The 22,575-nt window shown below is 45.4% G+C and overlaps 1 protein-coding gene across 1 annotated transcript; it reads right to left on the bottom strand.

The window, feature by feature from the left end:
- Positions 1-20: 20 nt before the first annotated feature.
- Positions 21-20,963, bottom strand: LOC133095266 (ubiquinol-cytochrome c reductase complex assembly factor 2). The gene is made up of 4 exons (XM_061196387.1): positions 20,796-20,963; positions 3,921-3,995; positions 3,010-3,079; positions 21-201 (listed from the first exon to the last, which is right to left on the bottom strand). Exons 1-4 carry the CDS (start codon positions 20,931-20,933, stop codon positions 74-76), a joined length of 411 nt encoding a protein of 136 aa, XP_061052370.1. The 5' UTR covers positions 20,934-20,963; the 3' UTR covers positions 21-73.
- Positions 20,964-22,575: the final 1,612 nt, after the last annotated feature.

Below are 22,575 nucleotides of genomic sequence, written 5' to 3'. Positions count from 1 at the left end.
TGAGATTCCTGAACTACAAGGACAGGGAAATCAGGGCATTTTATTGATAATGGCAACGTACACGACTTAACGCTTAGGTATGTGGGCGTGATAAGGCCCGAGCCCAGGCCTTATGCTTCTCCTCGGGATCCCTGGGGGCAAACTTCTCCTGCAGTTTCTTCCACATGCCTTTATTCATCTTCTTAAACTCTTCCAAGGTATCTGCAAAAGGAGAAGACAACAAAAAAAGGCTGAAGTCTAAAATGATTACACAGGTTGGCCCCACAGGGCTTTCGCCACACAGGCATGTCTCGCTTTTCACAGTATGTTCCTAAGAAAGGGAAGTGTAGCCCCAACTTCTGATAAGCAAATCAGGCAGGGTAATAGACAAATAAATGCAAGTGTGGATGAGCACTTGTGTACCAGAGACCGTCCTTACAGTGGCCTCTGTTCACATCCAATCATCATTCAGCATCTAGGCAGGGCCCTCTCCGCTCTGATCCACGTGAGCAAAGAAAAGGCACTGTAGCATCAGCTACACAACCCACAGGCCCAGAGGCTTATCTCAAAACTTGGCCTGAGCCACACAGACCTTACTGTCTCCATTTTACAGATGTGGAAACTTGAGGCAGAGTGAGGTTAAGGAACTTGAGCAGGCTACATGGCTAGGAAGTGGTGGAGCTGGGATTTGACCCCAGACACTTGGGTCCACCCCACGCTGTGGAGTTGAGCAGGCACCCGGGAGGGAGCTGGACATGGGCCCCCATCCCTGCCCACCATTTCCACACTGGGTCCCCTCAAGCAATCAGTTAACCCTCTGAGCCTCGGGTTCCTCATCTGCAAAGTGGAGATCAAAACACCTGCCTCAAAAGTTGTGAATTTTAAAGGAAATAATGGAGGTGACGTACCTGGCACCTGGCCCACACTCAAGAAAACGTAGCCATCTTCACAGGCGTGAAGGCAGCAGGAGCTGGTGGGAGCCAGTGGGGCCTCTGTTTAAAAACATACATCCACCCCTCCCCCCTCCCCCCTAAAGGAACCAAGGCAGGGTTTCTCAGTCTCAGCCCCAGCGACATTTGGGGCCAGATAATTCTTTGTTGTGGGGCTGACCTGGCACTGCAGCAGCATCTTGGCCTCTACCCACTAGATGTCAGTAGCAAACTGCCCTTTCCCCCCAAGCTGTGACAACTAAAATGGTCTCCAGACATTGCCACAGGTCCCTGGGGGACAAAATCGCTCCCGGGTTGAGAACCACTGGTCTAAAGTCTCTCCAGGGCTGAAGTTCTATGATACCTAATTTTACTTGTATTTTAAGTTCAGATTTTCACATTATTTAAATTTCATAGCCTGGATTTTCATCTCTTAATAAAACTTCTGGAGAAAAAGAATAGCTTTTCTGAACAAAAAGGTAACTTACATCATCTATTAACATTTACTGTCAGTGGGCTCTTGACTAAATTAGGACACGCACTGTACCCCGGCCAGCATTCCACCCTGGGACTTTTCCAGAAGTCCAGGTTCCTTCGTGGGGCACAAAACGGGATGCTGAGGGCTCCCTGTCCACCGACACGCCGAGGCCTCCTTCAGAGACTCCCGGGACCCCAAGCCAGGATGGACACACTCGGGACCTAGACTGCGGCCACATTTCAGACTTGCCAGGCCCTCAAATCCTCATGACAAACACTGCAAGGTGTCCTGCCCTGTCAGAGGAAACACTCAGTAAGCTTATTCCACAGAGTCACAACAAAAATAAGAGGCTTGCTGTGAAAGCAAATTATCAGCTAATTTCCTAAGGCTGAACTCCCAGCCAGGACAAGCTGCAGCACAGGCCAGTGGTGGGGAGTCGTACATCTCCCCCTCCTTGGCTATGGCCCGTTCTCTCCGAACTCAGGCATCCCGAGAGTTAACAAAGAGGCAGAGGCTGAGCCTCTGGAACTTCTTTCCATTCTAATTTCAAGTTCAAACTTTGCTCAAACTCTTCCGGGTCCTCACAATGACATTGTGCATCGATGCTGGTAATTACATGGGCCCAGGGACATGGGGGTACCATTTGTTTATATATATGTGTATGTGGGTGTGTATACACACACACACACACACACACTTTTTAAAAAATTGCCAATAAAGTGATTCTGCCTGGCCAAAATATCTCTACCCCAGTTTTCCAGAGAGTAAATATAAAAATAGTATCAGAGTCAACACACAATAGCAGATGGCACCATCAGGTTTTAATCTGTTCAGAAGGTTAAGAGTTTTCTGGAAGCCTAAATCCTCAAACCTTAGTTGCTGAAGGCTGCCAGAGGAATAGGAAAGAGAAATTTCTAGAGTACCAGGAGGCAATGTTTCAGGGCCATGCCCTCGCAGAAAAGGTTAGCCTATTTTTATATGTGGTATCCTTGGCAATAAAAAGTTAATTTTCCAGAACCTGCCTGTTTCAACCCAGGCTCCCCCTGCCACCACCCCCCATGTCCCCCTTCAGTGACAATGGAGATGGGGAAGTAAGGAGGGGCTGGGCTAGGCAGGGTTTTTCCTTTCTTGTTAATCAGGGTCTATCAAGGACTCCAAAACATACCTAGTTAAACCCATATCTAACCCACAGACCACGTCCCCTGGGTCAGATAACTCTTAGGCGAATATCCCCATACAAGTCTATTGAATGGCTTTTTGTTTTAATTAAAACCCTTGTGTTTATAAAGCCCCCTTAGGACCATAAAGATAAAATTATTTTCCTTCCATCCTGATTTCAACTACTTCCATTTGGCAAATACATATTCCCCTGTTCCCTGCTGCCCAGCCTTGAATTTAAAAGCTCTAAAGATGGATTTGCTTTTTTTAAATAATGCCTTTGACCTTCTCCATGTTCTGTAGCCAAAAAAGCATGAGCCCTGTAGCTTCAGAATTTCCTGTGGGCTATTCCACAAGACTTTCCATCAAGCAAAACTGTCTTATTAGACAATTCCCCTTGGCCGCTCAAACACAAAGACTCATTTGCAAACCAACCAGAAAGGGGAGCAGCTGTGCTTTCCATACCTGTGGACAGGATCAGTTTGTATTCTTCCAGGGACAGACCACTGAAGCTTGTGTCTCTGGGGCGAGGGTACTGGTCACACGGGGCAGAGGGGAAGAGAGAGGGAGGGGAGAGAAGATTAGTTCTGCAGCACAACCTGGGACTGGATGATCGTGGAGAGAAGCCACGCTCTAACTGCAGTTCACAGGCCACGGGTGTCTGGAGGCCAGAATGAGAAGCGCAACGCCACCTGGAGGCCAAACCAGTCCGGTCTGGAGAGGCGGCTCTGACTTGAACATGCACCTGAACCCTCTGGAAAATGCAGGCTGGGCCTCGGGAGCCTGGGTGGGGCCTATGATTCTGCATTTCTAACCAGCCCCCGGGTGGTGCCCATGCTGCTGCTCACGGACCACACTTTGAGCAGTGAGGATTTAGAAGAAATCCCCTCTTCATACAGACTAGGCATTTGGCCATATAAATCTGTGGTTACTGAGCACATTTTTCAAGCCTGGGGAAAAAACACACTAAACGGAATTTGACAGCAATCATGTCAGGGCCGAGGAGAGGTCCAGCTTTGTCTGACAGGACTTTCCCAGTCACCCCATCTTTATCACCAGAGTGTGGGGAAGACCAGTTCCGTCAGAGGGGGTGGGAAAATATGTGTGAGATCCAAGAGTTGTCAGACACACCCGGAAGCACCCACTGGCATATAAAACACATGGCTTTTCTTCAAAATTAAAAACAGCTTTCATTTAGGTGACCTAAAAGCCTCTACCAGGTGCCTTAGTTGGCTTGGTTGAAATTACTGGTTACATTTGAAAGTAGCAAAACCACAATTCTTTACAGAACATCGTATAATCAGATTTCACTCACTCTTATTGGTCATCTCCAGTTAGAGGGCTGGGGACGACACAAAAGACTGTGGCCCACTCACCTTGAGTTTGTAGTAGTTTGCATGGAGCCGTGCTAAGCTCTCGTACATCTGATCACAGGCCTCAGGCTCTGAAACCTGAAAAACAAAACCTCCAAGAAAGTGAGCAAGTGAGCCCTGCCCCCACACAGGTCTGTACCGTATGCCTCCAGGAAGGACAGGAAGCAGGCCTGCAGCTCAGAGCTGGCTTCTCTGACCACAGGTCCCACTGTCAGAAATCACCTTTTTGGAATAATGGCTCCACCTCAGCAGCTCCCCAACCTGCAGGAAAACTCAACTGGCAAACAAACATTTGCTGAACACCTGTGACTTGTGAACCAGCAAGCCACCGCAGTGGGAGGCACTGCGGTAAAAACACAACACTCCAGGAGTGCTAGGGGCAGTGTGGGCCACAAGAAGTCAGAGGAGGTCAGCGGATCATGGAAGTGAGACTAAGCTGGTTTCTGAAGGATGCACAGGAGCTGGGGAGAGTGGAGAGGGCCTTCCTGGTGGGGGCGGTCGCATGAGCAGGGCAGAGGAGGCAGGGATGCTATACCTATGCCTCACACCAGACCATCTGGTTGAGGGCCTGAACATGCAGGTAAAAGAGCCTGGGTGGGAGAAAAAGAAAGAGCTTTTTGAGTTAAACCTTCAATATGAAATGTATGAAAGGCAAAAAAAAAAAAAAATCTGAGCTTTCATCTGTGGTAAGTGGGGAGCTGTTGAATTTTACAAGGAAAGAAACATGAAGAAAGTAGTATTTTAGGATGAAACAGGTGAACTGAGGAGAACCACGAGGGAGAATCCAGTTAGGTCCTGTTAGGAAGCCTTACAAATAGAAAGGGGGAAAGAAAGCAATACTCCGGATGGCCCAGCTGGAAATTCCAGGGAACGCGGGCAACATGCAGATGAGAGGTGGGTTTTTCCCTCTCATACCTCTTAAAAAGTTTTCCCTTCCTTCTGCCTTTGCCATTATTTAGCTACAGTTCCTTACATTATTCTGCCAAGAATTCTGAAAGCTCCCCAGAATGAAACTTTCTCTTCAATGTTTTTTCCCAGAATTCAAATGATGGATTTTTCCAACTTAAATCCTTTCTCGAAGAAGGCAGAGCATAAATAAATCAGTAGTTAAGCATTTTAATAGGCAGCTCCACTTCTGCCTCCGTGTGCATGTCAAATAAGGTCCCCACTTTACAGCAAACAAAAAAGACAATCCTGTCATTGAGTTCTACTCAATCCATCCCCAGGTTCAGGCCACCCATCATGAGAACGCCCAGGTAGCCACATCAGAAGAGAAAGGGTGATGGGCTGAGAAGGCAGCCAGTGTTTGTTGACTAATGATCAAAGGCATTATTTGAGTGCACTGGGGCTAAAGGCTGAAAAAGAAGAACGGATATTAACACATGAGTCTGACTCCCCATCGGGCGGCGCTTCCAGGGAAAGTCCAGCTGGAACAGAATTCTGCAGCATACACTTTGGGGGAAAGCGTTTTGAATGTTCTGTCTTCAGCAGGGCATGCAAAACTAAGAGCTAACCAGACGACAGACGAACAGAAGGCACAAGATGCAAAAGGAAGAAGAGGGTAACACCAGCCAAACTTTTAAAGAATATTATGTAGATTATCAAAAGATAATTGTGCATTTCATCATTTGCTTGCCCTCTTCATACCTGTACAGATGTGTTTGCTTATAAATTTAAGAGAACCTACAGTGTGCCCGGCCCATGTCAGAGCAGGTGTGCATAGCTGTGGGGAGCTGTGGAGTCCAACTGCCTGCATTTGGATCTCATCCCTTACCAGCTAAGGGGTATCGGGCAAATCACTCCATCTCCCTCTGCCCCGGACACTTAAAAAAAAAATTTCCCACTTTTCCTTTATCATTCTCTATATCTATATATACATAATATTTCAGTATGTTTCCTAAGAACAATGACATTCTCTCATATAACCACAGTTCCATGACCAAATTCAGGACATTTAACATTGATACAACACTTCTATCTGTTCCATCGTCCATATTCCAACTCTGTCAATTGTCTCAGTAAAACTCTTTACAGAAAAAAACAGTCCTTTAGGCCCAGGATCGCCTCCTGCACTACCTGTCACGTTTCTTTCTCCTTGTCGCCGGGACACCTCCTCGGCCTTTCTTTGTCTTCCCAGCATTGACATTTTTGAAACATACTGGCCAACTTAACTTTTCTTTTAAAAGAAAAGATAATAATTGTCCCTATTTCTGAGGGCGATGTGAGGATAAGTAAGGTAACGCCTGGACTGCTCTGAATTCAGGGCCAGGAACACTGACGAATGTGAGGGATTAGTCTTGGTTACTATTAGTAGTAAACAGTTATAGTAAACACAGGCCTCTACTGCACTAACTACAAGGTGAAAGAAGACTTCAGGACGATCCCCGTGACAGTGGAATGAGGGGTGCATGGAGGGCCCCTGACACCATCAGCGGAGCCAAGGAAGCCCTGCCGAGGGTCACGGCGAGGGTGGGCGGAAGTTACCAGTAGGACGTGGGGGCTCTCCAGGCACAGGACCAGCTCATGCACACGCCCAGGGGACAGCAATTGGGACACATCAGCGGATCGGTGCTGCTGGTGTGACTGCAGGGTACGGCTGGAGGCGGAAGTGATGAAGGGATGGAAAATCACCGAAGCTTCACTCTGTCCCTGACTGGACCTCCGGCCCTGAGCTTGATGGCTCTCAGTGGTCCCCAAGCGTTTCATGATCAGCTTGGCGGGGATCACGCACTGACCCTTGGTCTCTGCCGAGCGAGTGGCTGTCTGCAGCACCTGTCCTCCACCTGATGGCCGTGCAACCCGACCTTCCCCTCCCACCACCACCGACCACCCTCCCAACCCAGCTCTTAATTAAGAAAGGCATTCACAGCACTGACTCTGCCCAGCGCCTCTCTCCCAGGCTCCCTCACTGCCGGCAGACCACCAACACATCGCATCCTCACCAGACCCGCGCTCCCACCAGATCCTCACCTTCAGAGATGCTGCCAAAAGGAGTCCCCTCCTGCCTTTCCTCCAAATCTAACAGTGAGAGTTGGCCGGAGGGCTCCTCAGCCACCTCCGTCTGTACCCTCAGTGGGGCGAGCAGGGTGTCTCCTTCCTGCCCAGCTTTTCCCACCTCTGACAGAGAAGTAGGGCAGAGGGGAGGGACAGAGAGAGAGAGGATGGGGTCACCCTACAGAGCATTGCTCAAAAACCAAAGTGACCCTCTGTGTTCCCTGAACCTCTCAAAAGTCCTTCAGTATTAAAGAGACAGTCTCCCAGATACTTTCCATAAAGCCTGGAGCCTCAAAGAATAATCTGAGAAGCACCTATAAATAACCAATCACCAAAAAGTGACCTTGTCACCCAATTTCTCATCTGAGGTCAGAAGGTGTCTGTACGAGGCTGTAAAAGTAGCTCAGTGGAGGTGATGAGAGTTTGAGGTACGGCAACTTCAAGCCAAGCTATTACTGCCTAAGCAGAGATGGAGCCAAGGCCAATTCTGGGTTCCTAGTCACACCCAATCCAAGCTCAGCAATTACAAAATAGTCTTATTTACTACTTAAAAGTACATCAATAGAAATACTTGTCTAATTCCGGAAGCCTCACCACATACCTACATCCTACACTTTATTCACAGACTCCAGCACAAGCATCACTGAATTTTGAAATACACAGTTTTCCCGATGAAGTGTACTGTGCACTTTTAGAAATATTCTTATATACAAGCTTTAAACTACCTGATTTTGCATTCACACCTAATGAGATTACGGACATTTTAGGACTAATAGCAAAGCTGGGTTTGAAAAAGGCAGCAGTGGGGTATTATGAAAAATTCAGCTCTGCTCCCTAAATGTGAATAAAATAGATGTTCAAGTGACAAAGTGTCCTTTATGGCTCTATTTTTGCTCCTTTTGCATTTCCCCCGCTCAGGCGTCAGTAAATTTCTCTTTACCATATTAAACTTTTATACATACAAATCTATATCACTGCCGCAGGCACTGATTTTGATTTTCAAAATTGAATATTGGGTGGTGACAGCAATTGGTACAGCGGCCCCTATTCCAGCCACACAAAGGGATGCATAAGCACTTTTGGGAAAGTGTTGCAAATTGCTTTGCTAATTAAGGTAGAGCTGGATTCAGTCCAGGAGGATCTACGAGAAAAGGTTTTCATGACTTGGTAATGAACTTCCGAAATGAGTTCATTCCATTATGGGAGTCTATTCCCTTGAATTCAACTGAAAATCTATTTCTTGAGTATCTACTATGTAGAGAGCTCTGCTAGGCGGCTGTGAGGGGACATAAAGATCCAGCCTCGGCTCCAGAGAAGTTGGCAATCAAGCTGAGACAAGATACACACACATTAAAAATAAAAAATGACCAGGACAGAGTGTAAATGAGTGCCAAGAGTTACAGGAGATCAGAAGCAGGAGCTAGCTACCAGGCCTGGCTCACATGGCAGGTGTGGCTCCCTTACAGGGAAGGTTTGCGTTTCACTGCAGTGACAGTTCACAGAGTAATGGGGAGTCAGAGTCCCTCACTTTGAGGAGTGTAGACTTCAGAGCTGGGCAGAATGGGGATCAGAGGAGGGACTGGGAGGAAGAGGCATGAAAAGGCAGGGGGACAAGGATGGTCCAGGCAGGCAGGGTCTTAAGTCGCGCCAAGGAGTGCTTCAAGGCCTGGGAAGCCACCAGATTCTTGACAAGCTCTGTGTCTGGGCTTTGGTCCACAGTGCACTAGGTTCTCAAAGGTTAAGAACCTGGGAGCAGAGATCAAGGTGGCAGAATAGAAGGACGTGGAGCTCACGTCCTCCCACAAATACATGAAAGACACATCTACATGTTGAAAAATTCTCACAGAATACCCACTGAACACTGGCAGAAGATCTCATACAACCAAAGCTGCAAGAAAGATCACCACATAACCGGATAGGATGAAAGAAAAAAAAAAAAGCAGGAATCAGGACGGGACCTGTGCCCCGGGAGGGAGCTTTCAAAGGGGAAAGGTTCCTTTACCCTGGGAACCCCCTTCACCGACTGGGAGGTCCACTGGGACAGATAGGGAGCCTCAGAGGAGAGCACAGCAGCCGGCCTGTGGCAGGCAGGACAGAGGGAGACCAGCACAGGCAGTCCATGCTACCTTGCTACACTTCCCAGCCCAAGACACATGCCTGCTGGTGTGCGGAGCGGCTGGGGGCTGGAACTCGGGCTTGAGGACTCACTCTGGCTGCGCAAAGACAGACTGAAGGGCCTGGAGTGTGGTCCGGGGCGAGGCTGGGGGTGCTGTGCGCAGGATGGAGCCCGGGTCTACTGTCAACGTGCGTGTGAAGCGGGGGGCGTGACCCCACCACAGCGGTCTCTTTCTCTGGGTGCTCACGGCAGGCACGGCTCCACCATTATGAGCTCTGGGAGCACGCAAGCGCCAGTGGGTTGCCAACATGCAGAGGTAGGGCTGAAATCTGAACCGATTCCTGGCGGGTGCGTGACTTCAGCAAATTTATGCCAGCGGCAGCTTCTACAGGACATCTGAGCTGATTACTTGCACTCCCCTAGCTGAGGCACGTCTAGTGCCAGCAACAACAAACTTTGTGGGCATGCACACGCAGAAGCAGGGCTGATATCTGAGCTGAGTACTGGTATTCCCACAGCAGAGGTGGGGCCGAGGGCAGTGTCAACAACAGTGTACTTTTTGAGCATGCACACCAGGTGACAGGAGATGTTACAGAGCGCATGTCCAGGTAGACAACTCCTGGGGAGGAATACACAGCAGCTCCTTTCCCAGTGGGAGTGCTCCAGTCCCACCTACCTCACACCACAGTTTAGGATCGGATCTGGGGGCTTCTACTTCAACAACTGGGGAGCAGACCCTGCCCCTGATAGGGCTGTGACAACCACAGAGCAAAGAGGAGGCCCTGCCCAACATCCAGTGCAGGCTCTGGTCACCACAACACCAATCACACCCCCTATCAAGGGGAGAAGGGCCAGCACACCCTGAGGAAAGACATGGCAGGTATCCATACCAAAAACAGCCTTTGCACCAAAAATATTAGACTCACACAGGCTACACAGGGGTGTTTCCACATAAAAACAGCCCTTCATGACCACAGTAGATAACTGTTTCCCCTAAATTCACAGAGTCAGAGTAATATAAGTAAAATGAAAAAGCAGAGGAACCACTCCCAATTATAAGAGAAATCCCCTAAAAGAACAAACAATGAAACAGACCCCTCCAGTCTACCAGACCCTGAGTTCAAAAAGAAGGTAACAAAAATGCTGAAGGAGCTAAGAAAAGCTTTCGACAGAAATGCAGATCACTGTAACTAGGAACTATAAAGAGGAGGCAATCAAAATCAGACAACTTAATTGACGAGATGAAAACTGAGCTAAAGGCAATATATAGAAAACTAAATAATGCAGAATGAATAAGTGATCTGGAAGACAAAATAATGGAAATCACCCAATCAGAACAGCAGACAAAAAGACAAATGAAAGCAACATAAAAGACCTATGGGACACAAAGCGTGCCAATCTAGGCATAATAGGGATCCCAGAAGAAGAAAGAGAAAAGGGGATCGAAAATGTATTTAAAGAAATTATGGCTGAAAATTTCCCAAACCTAAAGAAGGAAACAGATATCGAGGTACAGGAAGCACAGAGGGTCCCAAACAAGATGAACCCAAACAGACCTACACCAAGACATATCATAATTAAAATGGCAGAAGTTAAAGATAAAGAGAGGATTTTAAAGGCAGCAAGAGAAAAACAAAGTGTAAGTTACAAGGGAACCCCCATAAGGCTATCAGCTGATTTCTCTATAGAAACTTTGCAGGCCAGAAGGGAGTAGCAAGATATATTCAAAGTCCTGAAAGGGAGAAAACTGCAACCTAGGATACTCTACCCAGCAAGATTATCATTTATAATAGAAGGAGAGATAATGAATTTCTCACACAAGCAAAAACTAAAAGAATACAGCAATACTAGACCTAACCTAAAAAGAATATTGAAAGGTCTTCTCTAAATAGAAAAGAAGCAAGAATCTATAGGAAAGGGAAAATCACAATAGGAAAAGCAAATATATGAAAGGATTGTAGATCACTTAAATAAACCAGAACATACATTTAAAAAAGAAAAATCAAAAAAAATTTGTGGAAGCAATTATAACTACAATGAATGGCAAAAGGATAAACATGAAAATGTAAAATAGGACATCAGAATCATATTGTTCTTACTTGGGAGAGGGGAGTAAGAAAATGTAGATTTTTTGGAATGTGTTTAAGCTTATATGACTAACAGTTTAAAGCAAGCAGATACAGTAATGGGTTAACATACTTGAAAACCAGGGTAACCACAAATCAAAAACATACAACAGAGTCACAAAAAAACAAAAAGAAGAGAACTCAAGTGTAATACAAATGAAAACCATCAAACCACAAAAGGAAAAACAAAAAGAAAGGAACAAAGAAGAAATACAAAATCAACTGGAAAACCAGATTTAAAATGGCAATAAATACATACTTGTCAATAATTACCTTAAATGTCAATGGACTAAATGCTCTGACCAAAAGACACAGAATGGCAGATTGGATAATAAAACAAGAGCCTACAACACGCTGCCTACAAAAGACCCACTTTTGGGCGAAGGACACCCACAGATTGAAAATGAGGGGATGGAAAAAGATATTTCACGCAAACACAAATCACAAGAAGTGGCGGGGGGGGGTCACAATATCATATCAGACAAAATAGACTTTAAAACAAAGGCCATAGGGACTTCCCTGGTGGCACAGTGGTTAAGAATCCGCCTGCCAATGCAGGGGACACGGGTTTGAACCCTGGTCTGGGAAGATCCCACATGCTGCGGAGCAACTAAGCCCATGAGCCGCAACTACTGAGCCTGCACTCTAGAGCCCAAGAGGCACAACTACTGAGCCCGTGTGCCACAACTACTGAAGCCAGTGTGCCACAACTACTGAAGCCAGCGTGCCCAGAACCGTGCTACGCAACAAGAAAAGCCACCGCAATGAGAAGCCCGCACACCACAATGAAGAGTAGCTCCCGCTCGCTGCAACTAGAGAAAGCCCGCGTGCAGCAACGAAGACCCAATGCAGCCAAAAATAAATAAATAAATAAATAAATAAATAAATAAAACAAAACCCAAAACAAAGGCCATAAATAAAGAGGGATGCTACATAATGACAAAATGATTGATGCAAGAAGAGGATATTACACTCATTAACATATATGAACCCAATATATGTTATAGGAGCACCTAAATACATAAGACAAATACGAACAGACATAAAGGGAGAAATTGATGGGAATAAAATAAAAGTAGGAGATTTTAACACCCCACTGACATCAATGGACAGATCTTCCAAACAGAAAATCAATGAGGCAACAGAGATCCTAAATGACACAAGAGAACAGTTAGACTTAATTTGATATTTTCAGGACACTACATCCAAAAAAACCAGAATACACATTCTTTTCAAGTGCACATAGCACATTTTCTAGGGTAGACGACATATTAGGACACAAAACAAGCCTTGATAAATTTAAGAGGATAGAAATTATTTCAAGCATATTTTCTGACCATAATGGCATGAAACTAGAAGTCAACCACAGAAAGAGAAAAGAGAAAAAAACCCGATTACACAGAGACTAAACAACACGTTATTAAAAAACCAATTGGTCAATGACGAATTCAAAGAGGAAATTAAAAAATACCTTGAGACAAATGACAATGAAAATACAACCATATAAAATCTATGGGATGCCGCAAAAAGCATTTCTTAGAGGGAAGTTCATAATAATACAGGCCTTCCTCAAAAAAACAAGAAAAATCTCAAATAAACAACCCAACCTACCACTTAAAAGAATTAGAAAAAGAAGAACAAACAAAACCTAAAGTCAGCAGAAGGAAGGAAATAGTAAAGATTAGAGAGGAAATAAATAAGATTTAGATTAAAAAAAAAAAGAAAAAAATCAATAAAACCAAGAGCTGGTTCTTTGAAAGAATAAACAAAATCAACAAACCTCTGGCTAGGCTCACCAAGAAGAAAAAAGAGGGGACCCAAATAAACAAAATAAGAAATGAAAGAGGAGAAATAACAACTGATACCACAGAAATACAAGAAGCCATAAGAGAATACTATGAACAATTATAAGCCAACAAACTGGACAATCCAGAAGAAATGGACAAGTTTCTAGAAACATACAGCCCACCAAAATTGAATCAAGAAGAAACAGATAATTTGGGGGTTTTCTGGCCGCGCTGCATGGCTCACGGGATCTTAGTTCCCTGACCAGGGATTGAACCCGGGCCATGGCAGTGAAAGTGCTGAGTCCTAACCACTGGACCGCCAGGGAATTGCCAAGAAGAAATAGATAATTTGAACAGACTGATCACTAGAAGTGAAACAGAATCTGTAATAAAAAAAAAAAACTCCCTGCAAACAAAAGTCCAGGACCAGATGGCTTCACTAGGGGATTCTACCAAACATACAAAGAACTTAAACTGATCCTTCTCAAACTCTTCTTCAAAAGACTGAAGAGGAGGGAACACTCCCAAAGTCATTCTATGAAGCCACCATCACCCTGATACCAAAACCAGACAAAGACACCACCAAAAAAGAAAATCACAGGCCAATATCTTTGATTGATATAGATGTAAAAATTCTCAATAAAATACTAGCAAACCAAATCCAACAACATATAAAAAGGATCATACACCATGATCAGGTTGGATTCATCCCAAGTTAACAAGGATGGCTCAACATATGCAAATCAATCAGTACGACACACCACATAAACAAAGAAAAAGACAAAAACCACATGATCATCTCAACAGATGCAGAAAAAGCATTTGATAAAATTCAACATCCATTCATGATAAAAACTCTCACCAAAGTGGGTACAGAGGAAACATATCTCAACATAATCAAAGCTCTTTATGACAAAACCGCAGCCAACGTAATACTCAACAGTGAAAAGCTGAAAGCCTTCCCACTAAAATCTGGAATGAAACAAGGATGCCTACTCTTACCACTTCTATTCAGCATAATATTGGAAGTCCTAGTCACAGCAATCAGACAAGAAAAAGAAATAAAAGGTATCCAAATTAGAAGGGAAGAGGTAAAAATTGTCATTATATGCAGATGACATGATACTCTATACAGAAAACCCTAAACACTCAACACAAAAACTTTCAGAGCAGATAAATGAATTCAGCAAGGTAGCAGGATACAAGATTAACATAAAGAAATCAGTTGCATTTCTCTATATCAGAAAGAGAAAGTTTAAAAAATCCCTTTTAAAATCACATCAAAAAATACATATATAAAATAAAACCACCTAGGAATAAACTAGACCAAGGAGGTAAAAGACTTATATGCTGAGAACTATAAAACACTGATATAGGAAACTGAAGATGATTCAAAGAAATGGAAAGATATCCCATGCTCTTGCATTGGAAGAATTAAAATTGTTAAATTGGCCATATTATCCAAAGCAATCTACAGATTTAATGTGATCCCTATCAAATTAACCATGACACTTTTCACAGAACTAGAATAAATAATCCTAAAATTTATATGGAACCACAAAAGACCCAGAATTCCAAAGCAATCCTGGGGAAAAAGAACAAAGCTGGAGGCATAACCCTCCCTGACTTCAGACAATACTACAAAGCTACAGTAAACAAAATAGCATGGTACTGGCACAAAAACAGACATACAGATCAATGAAACAGAATAGAGAGCCCAGAAATAAACCCCCACACCTACAGTCAATTACTCTTTGACAAAGGTGTAAGAATATACAATGGAGAAAAGACATTCTCTTCAGCAAGTGGTGTTGGGAAAGCTGGACAGCCTCATGTAAATCAATGAAGTTAGAACACTCCCCACATCATACACAAAACTAAACTCAAAATGGCTTAAAGACTTAAGTATAAGACATGACACTATAAACTCCTAGAAGAGAGAACACAGGCAAAACATTCTGACATAAATCATACAAATGTTTTCTTAGGTCAGTCTCCCAAGGCAAAAGAAATGAAAGAAAAAATAAACAAATGGGACCTAATCAAACTTACAAGCTTTTGCACAGCAAAGGAAACCATAAACAAAACAAAAAGACAACCTAAGGACTGGGAGAAAATATTCGCAAACAATGCAACTGACAAGGGTTTAATTTCCAAAATATACAAACAGCTCATATACCTCAACAACAAAATAACCAACAACCCAATCGAAAAATGGGCAGAAGACCTAAACAGACATTTCTCCAAAGAAGAAATACAGATGGCCAATAGGCACATGAAAAGATGCTCAACATCACTAATTATTAGAGAAATGCAAATCGAAACTACAATGAGGTGTCACCTCACACCAGTCAGAATGGCCATCATCAAAAAGTCTACAAATAACAAATGCTGGAGAGGGTGTGGAGAAAAGGGAACCTTCCTACACTGCTGGTGGGAATGTAAATTGGTACAGCCACTATGGAGAACAGTAGGGAGGTTCCTTAAAACACTAAAAATAGAGTTGCCATATGATCAAGCAATCCCACTCCGGGGCATATATAAAAGACTAGAACTCTAATTAGAAAAGATACATGCACCCCAATGTTCATAGCAGCACTATTTACAATAGCCAAGACATGGAAGCAACCCAAATGCCTGTCGACAGATGAATGGATAAAGAAGATGTGGTACATAGATACAATGGAATATTACTCAGCCATAAAAAAGAATGACATAATGCCATTTGCAGCAACATGGATAGACTTGGAGATTATCATACTAAGTGAATAAGTCAGAGAAAGACAAATATCATATCACTTATTTGTGGAATCTAAAAAATGATACAAATGAACTTATTTACAAAACAGAAACAGACTCACCTACATAGAAAACAATCTTATGGTTACCAAAGGGGAGGCAGGGGAGGGATAAATTAGGAATTTGGGATTAACAGATACACACTACTATATATAAAATAGATAAACAACAAGGACCTACTGTATAGCACAGGGAACTATATTCAGTATTTTGTAATAACTTATAATGGAAAAGAATCTGAAAAAGAACATATGTATAGTATATACATATATAGTTTATATATAGTATATAGGGGGTAACAGGTAAAATCTTACAGAAAAACCTGAATGAACTTTTTGGCCAACCCAATATAACTGAATCACTTTGTTGTACACCTGAAACTAACACAACGCTGTAAATCAAATATATTAAAAAAAAAAAAAAGAACCATTTACATTATGACCAATTTGGGAGGCAATGAGAAGAAGCCCTCATTGGGGCCGGGGCAGACGCTGGGGTGTGGTGAGGGGGCGGGACATAGGCTGGATTAGACAACAGGGAAGGCCTCACAAAGCTGCATTAGTCCAGGAGGCAACAGGCAGACCCAAAGATCTCTAAGTGGTGACCCACTGAAAGTGTTGGATAATCTAGCCCTCCAGGAGGAGCACCTACATCTCTAAACATGCCTAGAAAACTGCCATGCCTTGGTCTAAACACTACCTTAACTCCCTCCAGCTCCATCCGGAACTGGGGGAGAAAAAGAGATGGAGATGCCTGCATTCCCTCTCTGACATGATTCTCCTCACAACGGCTGTTTTGCAGTGGGCTCAATATTACAACTAAAAATCGCATAATCTGTTCTCAGGCCCTGCCTCAAAAACTGGACTTCAGAGGACCCACACACGGGGGTGGGTTAACGTTGGATGGCATCACCACTGCCAACACACACAGGGCTACACCCCGCCACACTGAGCCACAGACCAGGCCCCGACTGGATGACTGAGAAAACAGAATCACAGAAAACCTTTGAATTCCCCTCTGAGGAGTTGGACGTATCACCTACATTACTGCCAATCCAAGACAAAGTTCAACTCCTTTCAAATGGGGCCGATATTATTTCAACCTGGGTATTTAATACAAGAACTCTCTGGTGGGCGAGCCCCTTCCTGGGTGGCTCCTCAGAGCTGTGCCCCGTGCTGGATAAGTGGGTGCTGCCAGGGACCTTTTAGGAAGCTGCCTGTGCATCTAATGAACTCATTAGAAGAGTTTGCACCTTCCCCTGTACTTAAGTCAACAATTACTGTTGTTTTGCCACCTTCCCCCATATTGTGATTCTTTTATTAAGCTCTTGGGGCTGCAGGGAACACGCGTTCTCTTAGGGATACTGAATTGAAAGGGGGCAAAATCCATAAACATTAGCTTTAAAAAACTGCACAATAGGATAGAGGGTGTAAGAGGTGTTAAGTGTGTTTCTGCTTCCCACCTCCCTCTTGGTGGGTTTAGGGTGGAGTGGACTGTGAGACTCCCCAAAGGGCAATCTGTGGTGGAATAAATGGAGGCAGTTATTTCTGTACCCTGGTTTCAAGTCTGAATGATTAATTTGCTTTCTAGTGGTTCTGGCTTTTCTGTGCTGGTGTCCCACCTGAGGACCATCTTTCTCCCCATCCACAATGGGGACGTAGGGGCTGGGCCAAAGAAAAGCAGGTGGGTAAACAGAGGGATGTTTAATTCTTTGCCAAAACTGTCCATGGTCCAAAGAGGTCTTGAGCAGGAAGTGAGGGGAAGGGAGGGCTTGAAGTTCATGGAACAAGAGGCCTTTCTAACAAGAAGAAATAACTTGGGAGGAATGGGAGCTGAGGATAGTTCAGGCACAAAGAAGACAACGCTCACTTGTCTTGCCATTTAACTCCTGGGGAACCCCGAATAAGTTGTTTTTCTTTTCAGATTTTGTTTCTTCACCTGTAAAACGGGAACAGTGATGGTGACCTCAACTCAGCTGCACTAAGGAATAGACTAAATGAGACCATGCATGCAAGTGTGCCATGCACGCGTTCAGCATTATTGTTCAGATGCAGGAAGCCACAAGGCTGAGAGCAGGACTGCCTGCTCCTCTCCTCTACAGGAACAAACACGCGGCGGAGAGCTGCCTCCCCCTCTAGTCCTGTCCTTCTAGCACATGGCATAACCGAGGGGGAGCTCCGCACCGATCAGTTGACCGGGTCGAGTGCCTGCCCCTGGCTGCCAGCTTAATGAACCACCTTTCTTTCTCAAGTTCTTTATAAATGATCCGGGGGTGTGAGTGGGAGTGACTCACAGCGCTGTTCTCAATTCCAGCAAGGGACTGCTCCTTCTAAAAATCATCACCAAGATTTACTAAGCCCAGGTGCATTCTTGGGTGACATCAGGATGAGGTACCACAACAGTGGTCCTGAGTCATGTGCCTGCTGCCATCATGATGCACTGGTTCACTCTACCAGGGATGCATTCATCAGCTGCTCTGGAACCATCAACCGAGCCATGACTTGCATCTGCAGCCATGACTCAAATTCGTGTGCGCCTTCTACTCATCAGAACTATCTCCCTAGGTGACGACAAAGGATGACAACTCCAAAAGAGAAAGCTCTACCCTCCTTTTCTGGCTCCTCTTACACTAACAGTCAAGTAGGTGAAGGTCATACTCTCACCTCCCCAGGGATCTAGCCTCTGTCAGCTTCTCTGCTGGCTGGTTTCACCATCCGAATTTCATTAAAGCAAGTCACGTGTCTGTCCAACTGTAAGCTCCTTGGTGATAAGGACCAGGTTATGTCTCTCTTCTGTAGTTCCTGCAGTTCCCCACAGAGTAAGCTCACAAATTAATTCTCACCACTCAGGGCACAGAAATATTCCCTTCTCACTCTTCACTACTTCTCTCCATCTAGTTCTGCTACATCTGCAACTATATTCAAATGATTTTTGTCTCATGAGCCATAACCAATCATTTATTTACCCATTCATTCAGACATTTACTGAGTGTCTTTTATGTGCCAGGAACTATGCTAGACACTGTGGGGAGAAAGATAAAAATAGCACCGTCTCTATTCTCAGGAAGCTCACACTGAAAATATGAAGGGAGCATAGCCCTAGAAAGTCTATGGGCTATGGGATTTGCAGAGTTGGGACTATGACTCTTGCCTTCAATATCTTTATACTACGGGCCAGTGAAGACCACTGTAAGAAGTGTGAGGGCCCTCCGTGTTGTGTGACACCCCCAAACCCCCAACAAAGCCCTGAGCCAGACACTCTGTCCATGCCCACCACCCAGTCAGCACTTGGTTTCGATGATGCCACTGGGCATGTTGTTCTTGCTCCATTAGGTGGGCTGGCTTGGGTCTGGGTTGGGCTAAGTTGCCAAAAAGCCATGTTCCTGCTTTGACAGGTTGTGGCCAAATTTCGCAAAAGTCATTTCTTCAGGCTGTGTGTGTATGTGTCACATCTCATGTGTCTGACCTCTTGCCTGAGCCCCAGGCTCAAATATCTCACTGTCTACTTTGACATTTCCACTTCGAAGTAAATCCACTTTGCATCTCAAGTTTAACATGTCTTAACACCAAACTAAAGATGTTCTTCCCACGCCTCACCTGTTCCTCATCTCGTCTTTCCCATCTCAGTAAACGGCACCACCTTGCACCGAGTTGCTCAGGCCAAAACAATCTAGGTGTTATCCTTGGTTCCTCTTTCCCTTTACCCTATATCCAATACATCAGCAAGTCCTGTTGATGCAACCTTAACATTGCAACCCCAATCTGGCCACTTCCATCTCCTGTGCTGCCACCTTCATCCAAGCCACCACCATTTCCTGCCTGGGCTACCAGAGTGACTGTTTCTATTCTTGCCTCCCTATAATCCATTCACTGGTACAACCAGAGTGATCTTTAAAAAAAAAGAGTAAACTAGGTCACATCAGCCCCCTGACTAAACCTCCCCAGAGGCTTCTCACTGGTCTTATGATAAAATCCAACCCCTAACCAGAGCCTGCCTATAAAACCCTACCGTGCCTGACTCCTGTCCTCCCCTGACTCAACTCTTAGAAAATGGCATTTCACTCACTACCTTTCAGCCACTTGGGCTTTCTTTCTGCTTCCTGCCTCAGGACCATTGCACTGCCTGAAAGAACACCAAGTGTTCATTGTTGGCTCATTGTCTTCCCTTAGGTCTCATCTATGTGTCACCTCCTCAGTAAGGCTTTATCTATCATAACTAATATTACCCTTTTACCATGCTACTCTATTTCATATCCATCATAGTACTTCTCTGGACTGACCTATGTGTGTCTACTTGCTTACTGTGTCCTGAACTAGGACGTAAACTTAAATTTCATGTGGGCAGGACCTCATCTAATTAACTACTGTCTCCCCAGCACCTGGAACAGTTCCTGGCACATGGTGGGTTTTCCATAAGTATGTGCTATATGAATGAACAAATCCCAGAAGTGCAGCACCAACCTGGAGGAGAGCAAGAACACAGGTCTACTACTCACACACATGGGCACGGGGTGAGGACTCAAACCTGCCGCACGGGCTTACAAGGGCCCAGGAAGCACACCAAGGCTTAGTGGGGACCCTGCATAGGTCCTTGGGCATCAGCTCAAACACTGCACAACACTTCGAGGTAATGGCATCGTATCAGGGGAGCAATAAGCCTATGACTGTCACCACCTAGGACTGCTGTTGTGGGACTCAACCCTGGCTGCACGCTGAATCATCGAGAGCTTTTAAAAACACTGAGGCCAAGGCCTCACCCCCCCGAGATTCTGATTCAACAAGGTCGAATGGTCCCAGGTATCTAGATTTTTAAAAAGCTCCTCAGGAACCTCCAACGTGCAGCCAGGTGAAAGTACTGAGTAGAAGATAGGATCACCGCTCTCCGCAGTTTCCCTGGGCGTTAAGAGGGTCCCCAGGTATGCGCGGCCAGGGAGGAAAGGCGCACGCATGCGCGGGGCCCCGCCGCCAGGCCGCTCGTGGGCCCCGCCCTGCCTCCTCCTTTCCTCCCCTCCCCCCAACCGCCTCCCCGCCGCAGGCGGACCCCACAGTCTGGTCACCTGGGTGTTCTCTCCCTCCCGAAAGGCCTGCGCTACCCGCTGCCGCAGATAAGCGCCCAAGTCCCGGCCTCTTTTGGTCTCGTCCACTGGCCATTCCTCACAGAGTTTAAGAAAACGCCTGTAGCGGCTAGCCGCCATCTTGGGCCCTGATTGTCTCCGCCCCTGAGGGAGGAGTCGGCGGGAACAGATGGAGCTTGCGCACTAAGCATCGCCGGCTTCTCGAAGAGGTGGGGTGGGAGGGAGGAGTAAGCATGCGCCACTTGGCCGGCGCCCTGCCGCTTGCCGGGAGGGGCCGCCGCTCCCCTGTCTCTGCTGGGCTAGCTAATTCAGTCTTCGTCTTCCTGGAACCAACCCGGTTCCCAGGAGCAAGTCAGGCGTGGAGTACACCGGGGATAGCTTGCTTCTCTTTTTCAGTGACTGCACAAGCTCCAGACTAAAAAACCCTCCTCTGAGACCTCTGCTAATTGCATAAGCGAATACATTTGCATATAAATACAAGTGGTTATTCGATGAAGATGTGTTTGAACTTAATCACGTAGCATGCACACGTGGTTCGCAGCCCCCCTCCCCTTTCTCACAGTCCCTGTACCTGTCGCTACCATTTGGTGATCTGCCACAATTCCTTCTTTAGTGCTCCTCAGCTCTGTCCTTTCCTCAGCTTCTATCAGTATCCTTTTGAGCGCCCCCTCCCCAAGCCAGCTACTTTTCCCTGCTTGAGCAACGTCATCTGGGTTGATTCAGTCTGGAAAAACTTGTCTTACCAAGCCTTCTCTTCTACATCTCCAGCTGCATATCGTGTGGGATGTTCTGATTTTTCTTTTCAAAAGATACCCCCACCTTCCAGATTTTCCTTAAGAAAGCCTCAGCCCCCTTTTGCATCTTTACTGCCTGAATTTAGCCAGAACCATCCTGTGCACACACTTGGCTTCCCGCAAACCTCTTCCTTCTCACCTTGCCTAATTCATAAGTCCAGGAGACTCCTGCCCTGAGTCAGGAAGTGAATACATAACCAAAACACAAAGTTAAAAGTGACAAGGGCTTTAATTGAAGTGTTAGGGAATACTAGGAGTTTGGAGAAAGAACTAGTACTTCTAGCTGTTCAGGAGATTAGGAGGAGGAAGATCAGGGATTACTTCCGAAGGAGATAGCATTTGGGCTGGGCCTTGAGGATGGTTAGAGTTTGGATAAGTGGGAATGGAGGGACATTCCTTCCATAGCAAGAGCCAGGCCTGGGGCAGAATGGGAGAGCTGAAGAGGGAGGAGGAAAAATCAGCGGGTGGTTTTAACAGGGAACAGCTCTGAACTGTCTGAAGTCCTTAAGGGTAAAGACCTATGAATGAGAACCTTTGGGGACCCAGGGTGTGTGATGCCCACTTGAGGTGAGTTCAGGGGGAGTGGAAAACGAGGCGCTCAAGGGCACCCCCAACGCATTCCCAGCCCAACAGTACCTACCTGCTCCACTCTCACCACAGCTGTATTTGTAATAGGGAAGAACAAATTTGAGTCCATATTGGATCTGTTTCTTTTACTTTAACCTTTGTATCTATTGTTTTTGCTACAAGAGTGTTGCCTATAGCCTGAGATATACAGGATAGCCCATTCTCAAGGCTCTGACCTTTAAAGGTATAACACTTTCCATTCATACGGAGATAAAAAGTTGCAGAACAGAGAATACCATTTGTCTTGTTGGAGGTTTACAGGAACATTACGACTGGACCTATATGGACAGCTGCAAGAACAAAGGATTCTGGCACCAAGAAGTTTGCAGCAACCAACCACA

This window comes from Eubalaena glacialis, chromosome 7, assembly GCF_028564815.1.
Source record: "Eubalaena glacialis isolate mEubGla1 chromosome 7, mEubGla1.1.hap2.+ XY, whole genome shotgun sequence".
Lineage (NCBI taxonomy): Eukaryota > Metazoa > Chordata > Mammalia > Artiodactyla > Balaenidae > Eubalaena > Eubalaena glacialis.
Note: the sequence above shows the minus strand (reverse complement) of the source record. Positions and strands in the feature narration are given on the sequence as shown.

Bases quoted from the DNA above. Each gene is read 5' to 3' on its own strand.
- LOC133095266 (XM_061196387.1), bottom strand. From the start codon at position 20,933: ATGGCGGCTAGCCGCTACAGGCGTTTTCTTAAACTCTGTGAGGAATGG. The intron at 3,996-20,795 runs GTGACCAGACTG...TTTGTTTTTCAG, and splicing joins GGGAGGGAGAGAACACCCAG to GTTTCAGAGCCTGAGGCCTG. The intron at 3,080-3,920 runs GTGAGTGGGCCA...CCGTGTGACCAG, and splicing joins CAAACTACTACAAACTCAAG to TACCCTCGCCCCAGAGACAC.